Raw genomic sequence first — 16322 nt, forward strand, 5'->3', positions numbered from 1 at the left:
TTCCTCCCCTGAGACTACACCGACTGTTAGTCCTTCTACTGCCGAGGAGACAACCATGGTTTCCCTCCTTAGTACGTCACAGTCTGAGAGCACAGCTGCAGCCACCTCTACCACAGGTATACCATCAACCTCTCCCGGAGGGAGCACTTCTACAGCCGAAACTACAGCAATAACTAGTGCTACTGCAATAGAAAGGACAGCTACAATTCCTCTTCTGACGACTACCCTACCCGAGAGCACCACTAGAGTCTCCACTTCCATTCCGGAGACCGCCACATCTCTTCCGGACACCACATCCACAGCGAATACCACAGTAACATCGACGAGTGCTCCAGTGGAACTGACAACCACAGTTCCTCTGCCTAGCAGCACCATCAGTGGGAGCACAGCTGCAGAGATATCTCCTGCATCAGACACATCCACATCTCCCGCAGAGAGCACATCACCAAGAGAGAAGACGACAAGCGCGACTCTGAGTACAGTGGCGGAGACCACCACAGTTTCCGTAGCTCCAACTTCGCTACCTGAAACCCCACCTTTAGCGAGCTCTACCGCCGCAGAAACATCCGCCTCTCGTGCAGATACAACTTCTGCAGCTGAAAGTACAGCAATTCCTAGTGCTGGTACAAGAGAAGGGACAACGACAGCAGAATTACCTAGCAGTACACTTCCTACAAGCACTGCTCAAGCAACCTCAAGTGGGCCACAGACCTCCACAGCTCCACTGGCGACCACTTCCTCCCCTGAGACTACACCGACTGTCAGTCCTTCTACTGCCGAGGAGACAACCATGGTTTCCCTCCTTAGTACGTCACAGTCTGAGAGCACAGCTGCAGCCACCTCTACCACAGGTATACCATCAACCTCTCCCGGAGGGAGCACTTCTACAGCCGAAACTACAGCAATAACTAGTGCTACTGCAATAGAAAGGACAACTACAATTCCTCTTCTGATGACTACCCTACCCGAGAGCACCACTACAGCCTCCGCTTCCATTCCGGAGACCTCCACATCTCTTCCGGACACCACATCCCCAGCGGATACCACAGTAACATTGACGAGTGCTCCAGTGGAACTGACAACCACGGTTCCTCTGCCTAGCAGCACCATCAGTGGGAGCACAGCTGCAGAGACATCTCCTGCGTCAGGGACATCCACATCTCCCGCAGAGAGCACATCACCAAGAGAGAAGTCGACAAGCGCGACTCTGAGTACAGTGGCAGAGACCACCACAGTTTCCGTAGCTCCAACTTCGCTACCTGAAAGCACAGCTTTAGCCAGCTCTACCGCCGCAGAAACATCCGCCTCTCGTGCAGAGACAACTACTGCAGCTGAAAGTACATCAATTCCTAGTGCTGGTATAAAAGAAGGGACAACGACAGCAGAGTTACCTAGCAGTACACTTCCTACAAGCACTGCTCAAGCAACCTCAAGTGGGCCACAGACCTCCACAGCTCCACTGGCGACCACTTCCTCCCCTGAGACTACACCGACTGTCAGTCCTTCTACTGCCGAGGAGACAACCATGGTTTCCCTCCTTAGTACGTCACAGTCTGAGAGCACAGCTGCAGCCACCTCTACCACAGGTATACCATCAACCTCTCCCGGAGGGAGCACTTCTACAGCCGAAACTACAGCAATAACTAGTGCTACTGCAATAGAAAGGACAACTACAATTCCTCTTCTGACGACTACCCTACCCGAGAGCACCACTACAGGCTCCACTTCCATTCCTGAGACCTCCACATCTCTTCCGTACACCACATCCCCAGCGGATACCACAGTAACATCGACGAGTGCTCCAGTGGAACTGACAACCACGGTTCCTCTGCCTAGCAGCACCATCAGTGGGAGCACAGCTGCAGAGACATCTCCTGCGTCAGAGATATCCACATCTCCCGCAGAGAGCACATTACCAAGAGAGAAGACGACAAGCGCGACTCTGAGTACAGTGGCTGAGACCACCACAGTTTCCGTAGCTCCAACTTCGCTACCTGAAAGCACAACTTTAGCCAGCTCTACCGCTGCAGAAACATCCGCCTCTCGTGCAGAGACAACTACTGCAGCTGAAAGTACAGCAATTCCTAGTGCTGGTAGAAGAGAAGGGACAACGACAGCAGAATTACCTAGCAGTACACTTCCTACAAGCACTGCTCAAGCAACCTCAAGTGGGCCACAGACCTCCACAGCTCCACTGGCGACCACTTCCTCCCCTGAGACTACACCGACTGTCAGTCCTCCTACTGCCAAGGAGACAACCATGGTTTCCCTCCTTAGTACGTCACAGTCTGAGAGCACAGCTGCAGCCACCTCTACCACAGGTATACCATCAACCTTTCCCGGAGGGACCACTTCTACAGCCGAAACTAAAGCAATAACTAGTGCTACTGCAATAGAAAGGACAACTACAATTCCTCTTCTGGCGACTACCCTACCCGAGAGCACCACTACAGCCTCCACTTCTATTCCGGATACCTCCACATCTCCTCTAGAGACAACCACAGCTGCCTTGCCTGTTACTTACCCAGCTGTGACCACAAGTGCTGTCACCTCTCTAGGAGAAACATCCAGAGGTGCTTTCATGATGACTTTTCCAGGTGAGAGCACAGTGATATGGAGTCTCTCTCGAGATTCCATCAATATGTCTACTCATACATCAACAACTTATACCTCCACTACAGCTGAGGGAATAATTACAACTGTCCATTTATCTTTTTCCTTAGGTGAGACCACAACCTCTCTAGACTCTGCTATCGGAAGAAAGACAACAGCAGCCTTCTCCGTGACTTCCACTACATCACTTTCACCTACCACAGCTGCACTGACAAGTAATACCATTATGTTTTGTGTTGTTTATCCTTTTATAGAGTTTTTGTTTACATAAGTCTGGACCTATTTTAATCAGGTTATCATTCTTTTGAAGTCTCAGATTAAAAGAAAGAAATTGTCTGTGAATGTTAGAATTTAGGTATTTTGGAAAAATCAAAAGTGAAGATTTCATGCTACTTATTTTAGTCAGATATTATTTTGTATATGCTTAGCATAATTTATAATTTCCTTAAATATAGGAAATAAGAGATTTGAACATAAAAGAAATTGAAGAGGTAGGAGCATCTTATTGAAGATTTTTGCTCTGCTCAACACTTTTTTTCAGATTGTTAGCTCACATACAATGCTATGGGAGGGGAAGGGGATACAATCTGATATCAAAAAGGGATTGGCAGTAACCTCTTGGAAACTCCAAATGGAAATATTATGGATTAAATTGACGCCCTTTAGTATGTGCTTAATATTAAGCACAGGATTAAGTCCAACCATTTTCACTCAAGAAATGGTGTCAATGGGACTACTCATGCAAAAAAGAAGCTCTTCATGCGGAAAAGGAGTTAGGCATAGTTATTCTTATCATCACAGCACCCAACTGGCTAAACTGTCACTCTGATTCACAAAGCTTGAGTTAGAGAGTCTGAGCTGCTATCTGCTGAATTAGGAGAGATAGGTTCTTTAGTATGGTATCCCCCAGGCTATGTTCATTATCATGTGTTTTCTGTGTGGTTGAAATAACTCACAGAGAGAGAAAGAGGAAGTGCACACATGGGAGTGATTCATTAGGATGGGAAAGGTCCAGGATGCAACCTGGTTATTTATCTGGAGCACAATGGTATGTCTCCCACATGCCAGTTGAATATCCTAATGGCAGAGCTATGAAGGTATGAGAGAGGGCCTCCTACATTATATGAATGCCCCGAAAGGGCCTAGCCTGGACGACATGCTCAGTTTCTTTTACTTTTGTATTTAGCATTGGTGCAGCTGTTGCTGGAATATTGCATCCAGTTTGGGTGTCCATAATTCAGGAAGCATGCTGATTGATTCTAGGGGGTATAGAGAAGAGTCCAAAGAATGATTAGAAGATAAGAAAACATGTTAGTGTGATGGACTCACTGAGCAAAATCTATTGAGCTTAACAGAGAAAAGGTTGTGGTCAGCCCCACCCCTCCAGTCTATCTTTGAAACTAGGAATCTAGGGACATTGAAGTGCAAATTACATGTTATAGATTCATTAGTGAAACAAAGAATGAGGCCCAGATACTAAGAAATGGAAAAAGTATTCCAGAGGACATTATAGATTGAGTTTCTGATGACTGTTCCTTGTATAAGTTATGAAAATATAAATGGAAAAATTCAAAACTGGAGAAAAATGCTGCAATGTTCAAAGGTAAAAGAAATTCCATGTATGATGACACAGATGATTTTTTTTAAGTTTCCTTTGAACAACACTCACTATACTATGTAAGAACCTATATAAAATAGAGTACTCGAGATGCATTTCTCTACACAGACCATGAAATAACAGAAGTAATAAACCAGAAGACCGTTAACCCAATGGGACAAAATAAAGATAACAATGTCACAACACCACAGACAATGCCTATGGTTCAAACCAGCAGTGCTACCACCACCAGAAGTACAACATTAAAGAGTACCACCAAAGGAGCAGTTCCTGTGATCCCCAACATACCTGGGACCACAGCAACATATCTCACAACAGGAGAAGTATCCATCACTACAGCCCCAGTGACCACTTCCGCAGCTGAAACTAAACCTGCAGCTACGTCTGTGTTAGTAGAGACCTTCTCTTCTGCTCTTCCAACCTCCTCCCTAGCAGAGCCCACAACAATGATGAGCATTTCTGCCCCACGGCCAACTACAGTCGCTCTTGCTGCTAGTTCACCATCTGCTATGGAAATTACAGTCATCTCTACAGTAGCAGAGATGTCTACAGCTCCTCTAAAGGCTACTTCCCCAGGTGAGACTACAGCAATGGCTAGTACCTCTAACATCAAGGAGAGAACCACTGTTGTCCTTCCAATCAGTTCACTATACGAGAACACAACTGCAGCCACTTCTGCTACCCCAGTGACTTTTTCACCTCCTCTAGAGACCACATCCACAGCTATGACTACAAACATAACTAGCACAGTGACAGTACCAGAGAAAACAACAATTGCCTTTCCTACCACTTCACCATCTCAGAGTACAACTTCACAATCTGAAAGCACAGTTGCAGTTTCATCTCCTGTTATTGAGACCTCCACAGCTACTCTGGAAACCACATCACTAGCTGAGACAACAACAATAGCTGCAGTAGAGGGAACAACTTCAGTTGCTCTGATTACCACTTTATTACCTCAGCGCACAGCTGCAGTTGCAACTGCTATTCCAGAGACCTTCACTGTCCCAATAGAATCAACTTCCTTGGCAGAGACAACCACAATGGTGACGGCCTCAGCAGTTAAGGAGACGATCACAGTTCTTCCTACAATTTCACTATTTCAAAGCACAGTTGCAGTTTCATCTCCTGTTCTTGAGACCTCCACAGCTACTCTGGAGACCACATCTCCAGCTGAGACAACAACAATAGCTAGTTCTACTACAGGGAAAGACACAAGCACATTTACAGAGTTTACTTCTTCAGTGCCTGAGCGCATGACTGTGGCCAGCTCTACTATATCAAAGGCCTCTACCTCTCCTGTGGAATCCACAACTGCAGCTGAGACTACAGAAATAACTAGTTCCACCTCAGTGGAGGGGACACCTACAGCTTCCCTTCGTAGCACTTCACTCCCTGGAAGCACGGCTGTAGCTACTTCCACTGTCCCAGAAAACTCCACCGCTCCTCAAGAGACAACATCTCGAGCCGAGACTACAAAAACTAGCACCACTACAGTGGAAGAGACAACCACAGTTGCCCAGCCTACCACTTCACTCTCTCAGAGCACAACTGCAGTTACAACTGCTATTCCAGAGAGCTCCCCATCTCCTCCAGAAACCAGTTTCACACCTGAGACTACAGTAACAATCAGTACCACTAAAGGAGAGGGGACAACTACCATTGCTCTTCCTCTCACTTTGCAAACACAAAGCACAGTTTCAGTTACACCTAGTATTCCAGAAACCACCACAGCCGTTCTGGACGCCACTTCTCTAGCTGTGACTACAGCAGCAACTGGGATCACCGCACAGGAAGAGACGACCACCTTTGCCCCTTCTACACGGTTCTTAGCTGCAAGCACAATTCTTGCCACTTCTGCTATTCCAGAGATCTCTACAGCTGCTCTAGAGACCATGTCTGCAGTTGAGACTACAGCAATGTCTGGTACCACTACAAAGGAGACAACCTCAGTTGCCTTTCCTACAACTTCTGTGCCTGAAAGCACAATTCTGGCCATCTCCAGTACTCCAGAGACATCCTTAGCTTCTCTAGTGACTACAGCAGTAACTATCCTGACTGCAGCAGAGACAACAACAGTTGCTCTTCCTACCACTTCACCCTTGGAAAGCACAGCTATAGACACCTCTACTGTACCACAGACTTCCATCTCTTCTATGCAGACCCCTTCTGCAGCGGAAACTATAGCAATAACTAGTACCACTCCAGTAGAAGAGACAACCACAGTTACCTTTTCTTCCACTCCCTTACTTGAAACAATAACTCTAGCCACCTCTACTATTCTGGAGACATCCACATCTCCTCTAGAGACCACTTCCCTATCGGAGAGGACAGCAGAACTTAGTACTGCTGCAGTAGAGGGGACAACTTCAGTTGCTCTGCTTACCACTTCATTACCTCAGCGCACAGCTGCAGTTGCAACTGCTATTCCAGAGACCTTCACTGTCCCAATAGAATCAACTTCCTTGGCAGAGACAACCACAATGGTGACGGCCTCAGCAGTTAAGGAGACGATCACAGTTCTTCCTACAATTTCACTATTTCAAAGCACAGTTGCGGTTTCATCTCCTGTTCTTGAGACCTCCACAGCTACTCTGGAGACCACATCTCCAGCTGAGACAACAACAATAGCTAGTTCTACTACAGGGAAAGACACAAGCACATTTACAGAGTTTACTTCTTCAGTGCCTGAGCGCATGACTGTGGCCAGCTCTACTATATCAAAGGCCTCCACCTCTCCTGTGGAATCCACAACTGCAGCTGAGACTACAGAAATAACTAGTTCCACCTCAGTGGAGGGGACACCTACAGCTTCCCTTCGTAGCACTTCACTCCCTGGAAGCACGGCTGTAGCTACTTCCACTGTCCAAGAAAACTCCACCGCTCCTCAAGAGACATCTCGAGCCGAGTCTACAAAAACTAGCACCACTACAGTGGAAGAGACAACCACAGTTGCCCAGCCTACCACTTCACTCTCTCAGAGCACAACTGCAGTTACAACTGCTATTCCAGAGAGCTCCCCATCTCCTCCAGAAACCAGTTTCACACCTGAGACTACAGTAACAATCAGTACCACTAAAGGAGAGGGGACAACTACCATTGCTCTTCCTCTCACTTTGCAAACGCAAAGCACAGTTTCAGTTACACCTAGTATTCCAGAAACCACCACAGCTGTTCTGGACACCACTTCTCTAGCTGTGACTACAGCAGCAACTGGGATCACCGCACAGGAAGAGACGACCACCTTTGCCCCTTCTACACGGTTCTTAGCTGCAAGCACAATTCTTGCCACTTCTGCTATTCCAGAGATCTCTACAGCTGCTCTAGAGACCATGTCTGCAGTTGAGACTACAGCAATGTCTGGTACCACTACAAAGGAGACAACCTCAGTTGCCTTTCCTACAACTTCTGTGCCTGAAAGCACAATTCTGGCCATCTCCAGTACTCCAGAGACATCCTTAACTTCTCTAGTGACTACAGCTGTAACTACCCTGACTGCAGCAGAGACAACAACAGTTGCTCTTCCTACCGCTTCACCCTTTGAAAGCACAGCTATAGACACCTCTACTGTACCACAGACTTCCATCTCTTCTATGCAGACCCCTTCTGCAGCGGAAACTACAGCAATAACTAGTACCACTCCAGTAGAAGAGACAACCACAGTTACCTTTTCTTCCACTCCCTTACTTGAAACAATAACTCTAGCCACCTCTACTATTCCGGAGACATCCACATCTCCTCTAGAGACCACTTCCCTATCGGAGAGGACAGCAGAACTTAGTACTGCTGCAGTAGAGGGGACAACTTCAGTTGCTCTGCTTACCACTTCATTACCTCAGCGCACAGCTGCAGTTGCAACTGCTATTCCAGAGACCTTCACTGTCCCAATAGAATCAACTTCCTTGGCAGAGACAACCACAATGGTGACGGCCTCAGCAGTTAAGGAGACGATCACAGTTCTTCCTACAATTTCACTATTTCAAAGCACAGTTGCGGTTTCATCTCCTGTTCTTGAGACCTCCACAGCTACTCTGGAGACCACATCTCCAGCTGAGACAACAACAATAGCTAGTTCTACTACAGGGAAAGACACAAGCACATTTACAGAGTTTACTTCTTCAGTGCCTGAGCGCATGACTGTGGCCAGCTCTACTATATCAAAGGCCTCTACCTCTCCTGTGGAATCCACAACTGCAGCTGAGACTACAGAAATAACTAGTTCCACCTCAGTGGAGGGGACACCTACAGCTTCCCTTCGTAGCACTTCACTCCCTGGAAGCACGGCTGTAGCTACTTCCACTGTCCCAGAAAACTCCACCGCTCCTCAAGAGACAACATCTCGATCCGAGACTACAAAAACTAGCACCACTACAGTGGAGGAGACAACCACAGTTGCCCAGCCTACCACTTCACTCTCTCAGAGCACAACTGCAGTTACAACTGCTATTCCAGAGAGCTCCCCATCTCCTCCAGAAACCAGTTTCACACCTGAGACTACAGTAACAATCAGTACCACTAAAGGAAAGGGGACAACTACCATTGCTCTTCCTCTCACTTTGCAAACGCAAAGCACAGTTTCAGTTACACCTAGTATTCCAGAAACCACCACAGCCGTTCTGGACACCACTTCTCTAGCTGTGACTACAGCAGCAACTGGGATCACCGCACAGGAAGAGACGACCACCTTTGCCCCTTCTACACGGTTCTTAGCTGCAAGCACAATTCTTGCCACTTCTGCTATTCCAGAGATCTCTACAGCTGCTCTAGAGACCATGTCTGCAGTTGAGACTACAGCAATGTCTGGTACCACTACAAAGGAGACAACCTCAGTTGCCTTTCCTACAACTTCTGTGCCTGAAAGCACAATTCTGGCCATCTCCAGTACTCCAGAGACATCCTTAACTTCTCTAGTGACTACAGCTGTAACTACCCTGACTGCAGCAGAGACAACAACAGTTGCTCTTCCTACCGCTTCACCCTTTGAAAGCACAGCTATAGACACCTCTACTGTACCACAGACTTCCATCTCTTCTATGCAGACCCCTTCTGCAGCGGAAACTACAGCAATAACTAGTACTACTCCAGTAGAAGAGACAACCACAGTTACCTTTTCTTCCACTCCCTTACTTGAAACAATAACTCTAGCCACCTCTACTATTCTGGAGACATCCACATCTCCTCTAGAGACCACTTCCCTATCGGAGAGGACAGCAGAACTTAGTACTGCTGCAGTAGAGGGGACAACTTCAGTTGCTCTGCTTACCACTTCATTACCTCAGCGCACAGCTGCAGTTGCAACTGCTATTCCAGAGACCTTCACTGTCCCAATAGAATCAACTTCCTTGGCAGAGACAACCACAATGGTGACGGCCTCAGCAGTTAAGGAGACGATCACAGTTCTTCCTACAATTTCACTATTTCAAAGCACAGTTGCGGTTTCATCTCCTGTTCTTGAGACCTCCACAGCTACTCTGGAGACCACATCTCCAGCTGAGACAACAACAATAGCTAGTTCTACTACAGGGAAAGACACAAGCACATTTACAGAGTTTACTTCTTCAGTGCCTGAGCGCATGACTGTGGCCAGCTCTACTATATCAAAGGCCTCCACCTCTCCTGTGGAATCCACAACTGCAGCTGAGACTACAGAAATAACTAGTTCCACCTCAGTGGAGGGGACACCTACAGCTTCCCTTCGTAGCACTTCACTCCCTGGAAGCACGGCTGTAGCTACTTCCACTGTCCCAGAGAACTCCACCGCTCCTCAAGAGACCACATCTCGAGCCGAGACTACAAAAACTAGCACCACTACAGTGGAGGAGACAACCACAGTTGCCCAGCCTACCACTTCACTCTCTCAGAGCACAACTGCAGTTACAACTGCTATTGCAGAGAGCTCCCCATCTCCTCCAGAAACCAGTTTCACACCTGAGACTACAGTAACAATCAGTACCACTAAAGGAAAGGGGACAACTACCATTGCTCTTCCTCTCACTTTGCAAACGCAAAGCACAGTTTCAGTTACACCTAGTATTCCAGAAACCACCACAGCCGTTCTGGACACCACTTCTCTAGCTGTGACTACAGCAGCAACTGGGATCACCGCACAGGAAGAGACGACCACCTTTGCCCCTTCTACACGGTTCTTAGCTGCAAGCACAATTCTTGCCACTTCTGCTATTCCAGAGATCTCTACAGCTGCTCTAGAGACCATGTCTGCAGTTGAGACTACAGCAATGTCTGGTACCACTACAAAGGAGACAACCTCAGTTGCCTTTCCTACAACTTCTGTGCCTGAAAGCACAATTCTGGCCATCTCCAGTACTCCAGAGACATCCTTAGCTTCTCTAGTGACTACAGCTGTAACTACCCTGACTGCAGCAGAGACAACAACAGTTGCTCTTCCTACCGCTTCACCCTTTGAAAGCACAGCTATAGACACCTCTACTGTACCACAGACTTCCATCTCTTCTATGCAGACCCCTTCTGCAGCGGAAACTACAGCAATAACTAGTACCACTCCAGTAGAAGAGACAACCACAGTTACCTTTTCTTCCACTCCCTTACTTGAAACAATAACTCTAGCCACCTCTACTATTCTGGAGACATCCACATCTCCTCTAGAGACCACTTCCCTATCGGAGAGGACAGCAGAACTTAGTACTGCTGCAGTAGAGGGGACAACTTCAGTTGCTCTGCTTACCACTTCATTACCTCAGCGCACAGCTGCAGTTGCAACTGCTATTCCAGAGACCTTCACTGTCCCAATAGAATCAACTTCCTTGGCAGAGACAACCACAATGGTGACGGCCTCAGCAGTTAAGGAGACGATCACAGTTCTTCCTACAATTTCACTATTTCAAAGCACAGTTGCAGTTTCATCTCCTGTTCTTGAGACCTCCACAGCTACTCTGGAGACCACATCTCTAGCTCAGACAACAACAATAACTGGTACCAGTAAAGTAAAGGAGACAACCATGCTTGCCCTTCCTACCACTTCAGTGAATGAGAGCACAGCTATATTTACCACTGCTACCTCTTCAGCAGAGATCACTTCTGCAGCTGAGAGTCCAGCAACCACTAGTTCCATGATACTGGAGGAGAAAACTACAGCTTCCCCTCCTACCATTTCTCCACCTGGGAGCATGGCTGTAGCTACTTCCACTATTCTAGAGACCTTCACAGTGTCTGTAGAGACCACTTTCGAAGTTGAAAGTTCAGCAATAACTAGTTCCTCAACTGTAGAAGAGACAACCATAGTTCCTAATCCTACCACTTTAGTACCAAAGAGTCCACCTGTTGTGACCTCTTCTGTAGCAGAAACATTCACTTCTCCCTTGGAGCCCACTTCCTCAGTGGTGACTACAGGAGTAACTACTGCCACTACAGTGGAGGAGACTACCACAGTTGCCCTTCCGACTGTTTCCCCAGCTGAAACCACGACCACTCTGGCTATCTCCACACCAACCCCTGTGACCACGTCCCCCAATGAAACCACAATTGGACTCACTTCTGTTTTTCCAATGAGATCCACGGTCCATCTCGAGACAGTTTTGCCCTCTGAAACCTCAAGAATTCCCAGCACCTCTACAGAAACTGAGACAGTCACAGCTGCCCTTCTGGTCACTTATCCCACCCCTATCACAAGTGCAGTCACCTCTTCATTAGCAGAGACAACCACAGTTGCTGTTGTGGTGATTTCTTCAGCTGAGAGCACAGTGACACTGAGTCCCTCCAGAGCAGCTTCTGAAACATCCACATCTGCCCTGGAAACTAGTTCCCCAGCTGAGATCCCAACAGCTTTGGGCACCACAACAGCACTGGGAACACCCACAGCATCCCCTGTCATCACAGTTCTAGCAAAGACTGCTAAAACATCACCCCTTGCTACAGCAGCAGAGAGAAGCACAGTGGCTCCAGCCACCGCTACGACCTCTAAAACATCAACATCTTACACCTCCTCTACAGCAGAGGGAACTATCACAACTACCATTTTTATAACTTCCCCAGCTAAGACCACAACCTCTCTGGGCTCTGCTGTCAGAGGAGAGACAACAGCAGCCGTCTCTATGACAACCCCATCTGTTTCACCTACCACAACACTGACAAGTAAGAACATTATTTTCTCTTGTGCGGCCTTTGTAGTTGCAGAATTTTCTTCTCCATGTATCCAAACCCATGTTAACAAGCAGGTGCCTGGGTTTATCATCCTTTTGAAGATGCAAAAGAAATGTTTTAGAGCATTTATCCATTTAGAACAGAGGTATTTTGAGGATAGAAAAAACAGAATGTTTCATGCAGTGTAGATCAGACGGATGTAATTGAGGTTATAAACTGCAAAAACGTAGCATTTCCCAAGGTATAGGAGACAAAGGAGATATGAACATAAGTGGAAGAAGAAATGTAATACAGAATATGGGATTTTCTTCTTATAATAACGCTATCTGCTTAACTGAACCCTTCTTTAAACTTGTTCTTTAACATAAAAATATACAAGGCTAAAGGTTTATAAATTGATAACAGTAAGTATTGGAATGGGAATTCACTGAATTTTCCTTTGTAGCAATTTCCCATTTACAACTTCCTTGAAGTTTGAGATGAGCATATTATGGATTAAGGCCCCATTTCAGCAAAATGCTTAAGTTCTTGAGCACATGTGTAGCATTAAGCAAATCACTAAGTCTATCCCTTTTCAGCAAAGCGCAGAAGCAACTGATGATACTCAGTAAAGTTAACGGTACTTAAATACCAAAACGTAAAATGTTAAAGCCTGGATGCACAATTGGAGTTAGGCACTGCAGGGCTATGATGCTCTTAAAAGTTGTGAGAAGATCACTGTGATTCACAAAATGTAAGTTAGTCACCAAGAATCCTAGACAATGAATGAAAACAGAAGGGAGGAAGGGAGTGAGTACACAAGAGTGATTCTATGCTTTGTCTTTAGAGCACTCACCCAGGATTTTCGAGATTAAAGATCTTGGTTCTCTGCCCAAATGGCTCCTTATTTAAGCACAGTGCAACAATCTGTCTTCCACATATGGGTGAAGACCCTAACATTGGGCTAAAGATAATAGGAGAGGACCTTCTCCTCATCTCACATTGGAACTGCTACATGGGAACTCACCCAGGTGGCCTGCCCTGGGAGGCATGCTCAGGTTATTTTACCTCTGTATATAGGGCAGTGATATAGCTGTTGCTGGAATATTATGTCTAGTTCTGCTGTCCACAATTCAAGAAGGGCATTGATAGGTTGGAGAAGGTTCAGAGAAAATGTGCCAAAGGGTGTGTCTAGACTATAGAGTTTTGTCGACAAAAGTGGACTTTTGTCAACAAAACTATACCTGCGTCTACACTGCCACTGAGTTCTGTTGACATGACATCGACAGAACTCAGCAGTTTTGTCGATGGCTGTAAACCTCATTCTACGAGGAATAAGACCTTCTGTCGACAGAGTTCTGTTGACAGAAGGCATTATTTCATGTACACAGTCCTTTGCGTCTACACTGTCATGTTGACAAAGCAGCTTGCTTTGTCAACAGAACTGGATGTAGTCTAGACGCTCTTTGTCAACAGTAGCTTTGTCGACAGTATCTGTTGACAAAACTTCTGTAGACAAAACGTTGTAGTCTAGATATACCCTCAGGGTATGTCTAAACTACATGACGGAGGCATGTAGATTTGTGTATTCGAAAAAGGGAAATGAAGCCGCGATTAAAATAATCGCGACTTCATTTAAATTTAAATGGCTGCCCTGCTCTGCCGACAAACAGCTGATCAGCTGTTTGTCGGCTGATCAGGGCAGCCTGGACGCGCCGCGGTCACAAGGAAGCCTTTGTTGATCGGCACAGGTAAACCTGGTTTCACGAGGCATACCTGCGCCGATCAAGAAAGGCTTCCTTGTGACCACGGTGCATCCAGACTGCCCCGATCAGCCGACAAACAGCTGATCAGCTGTTTGTCGGCAGAGCGGGGCAGCCATTTAAATTTAAATGAAGCTACGATTATTTTAATCGCGGCTTCATTTCCCTTTGCCGATCTGTCTAATCTAAATGCCTCCATCGACGGAGGCATGTAGTCTAGACACACCCTCAGAGTGCTACACTGAGGGAGCTTGATCTATTTAGCTTAACAAAGAGCAGGCTAAGGAGTGAGTTGATCACCATCTGTAAGGACCTGCTTAGGAACAAATATTTGAAAAGAGGCTTTTTAATCCAGCTGACAAAAGGATCACTCGATCTAAGCACTGAAAGTGGAAGCCTGACAAATTCAGATAGACAAAGGTGTACATTTTTAAAAGTGTGAATAATTAATCATTGGAAAAATTGACCAAGAGTGGGTGGGCATTATCCAACATTGGTAATTTTAAAGATATTTTTTTAAAGACAGGCATTCATTTGAAAGGGGTTATTTTGGGGAAAATTCTATGGTCTACTGGAGGTTGGATTTGCTGATCACAGTGGTCCCCTCGAGTCGTGGAATCTGTGAATACGTGGGACTTGAAGAGAATGCAAAGTACAGTTACAACCACTGTTAGAGCAGTGTATGGGGACTTTAGCGTAATCAGGAATGAGGCCCACTGAATATAAATTCAAAAAAGTATTCCAAAGGGAAATGTAGAATGAGTTTCCTCATAATCTTTATAATAAGCTGTGAGAAAAAAATCACAGCTACAGAAGAAATGTTGGAATGTTTAAACTAAAACAAGCGCTATATAGTCACAATAATAATATATTATGGATATGTGTATTCCTTCGATCAGCACACAATGGCTGTGTCTAGACTGGCCAGTTTTTCCGGAAAATCAGCCGCTTTTCCAGAAAAACTTGCCAGCTGTCTACACTGGCCGCTTGAATTTCCACAAAAGCCCTGACTTCCTACTGTAAGAAATCAGGGCTTTTTGTGGTAATACTATGCTGCTCCCGTTCGGGCAAAAGTCCCTTTTGTGCAAAACTTTTGTGCAAAAGGGCCAGGGTAGACAGATGAGATTTGTTTTGTGCAAAAAAGCCCCGAACGTGAAAATGGCGATCGGGGCTTTTTTGCGGAAAAGCGCGTCTAGATTGGCCAATGACGCTTTTCCGCAAAAAGTGCTTTTGTGGAAAAGCGCCCGTGCCAATCTAGACACTCTTTTCCGCAAATGCTTTTAACGGAAAGCTTTTCCGTTAAAAACATTGACGGAAAATCATGCCAGTCTAGACGTAGCCATTATGTGGTGTAAGACCGTATGTAAAATAACATAATGGAAATATATTTCTCTACACAGACCGTGAAATAACAGAGGTAATAAACCAGAAGACTGTTAACCCAATGGGACAAAATAAAGATAACAATGTCACAACAAGACAGACAACTCCTATTGTTCAAACCACCACTGCCACCACCACCACCACCACCAGAAGTACAACATTAATGAGTACCACCAAAGCAGCAGTTCCTGTGATCCCCAACATACCTGGGACCGCAGCCACATATCTCACGACAGAAGCAGTATCTATCACCACAGCCCCAGTGACCACTTCCGCAGCTGGGACTAAACCCGCAGCTACCTCTGCATTAATAGAGACCTCCACTTCTGCTCTTCCAACCTCCTCCTTAGCAGAGCTCACAGCAATGATGAGCATTTCTGCCCCACAGCCAGCTACAGTCACTCCTCCTGCTAGTTCACCATCTGCTATGGCAGTTGCAGCCAGCTCTACAATAGCAACGATGTCTACAGCTCCTCTTGAGGCCACTTCCCCAGGTGAGACTACAGCAGTAATTAGTACCTGTACATAGAGAGAAAACCAGTATGAGTTTCTCTAATGCTTTCTTCAGGAATGACTACCTCCAGCGCAGATGGAGAGGGAACGGTAACCCTTACTGTTGACAATAGATTTATATTTGGTAGTGTTTTGCCATTATTTTTATTAGAAATAAAACTGCACACACGTCAGCCAGTTCTTGTGCCAAGCTTAGAGATAGCATCCTCAAAAGTACCACACGACCCTCTCTACTTACTGCCTGCCCTGCTCTTCAGAGGAAAACTTCCTTCTCAGCCACCACATCCCTGCCTTCTTGGGTTAGACTCTGCAGACAGGATAAAGAATGCTAATAG

At 46.2% G+C, this 16322-nt stretch overlaps 1 protein-coding gene across 1 annotated transcript in view; it reads left to right on the forward strand.

The window, feature by feature from the left end:
- Positions 1–16322, forward strand: part of MUC16 (mucin 16, cell surface associated) — a 114997-nt gene that overhangs the window by 42176 nt on the left and 56499 nt on the right. Inside the window, exons 7-10 of the mRNA XM_089774914.1 lie at positions 2–602; positions 2724–2828; positions 4340–12340; positions 15492–15968. Of these exons, the coding sequence (XP_089631040.1) occupies positions 2–602; positions 2724–2828; positions 4340–12340; positions 15492–15968 (9184 nt within the window). The remainder of the gene's footprint in view (position 1; positions 603–2723; positions 2829–4339; positions 12341–15491; positions 15969–16322) is intronic.

This window comes from Pelodiscus sinensis, chromosome 32, assembly GCF_052426305.1.
Source record: "Pelodiscus sinensis isolate ZL-2025 chromosome 32, ASM5242630v1, whole genome shotgun sequence".
Lineage (NCBI taxonomy): Eukaryota > Metazoa > Chordata > Testudines > Trionychidae > Pelodiscus > Pelodiscus sinensis.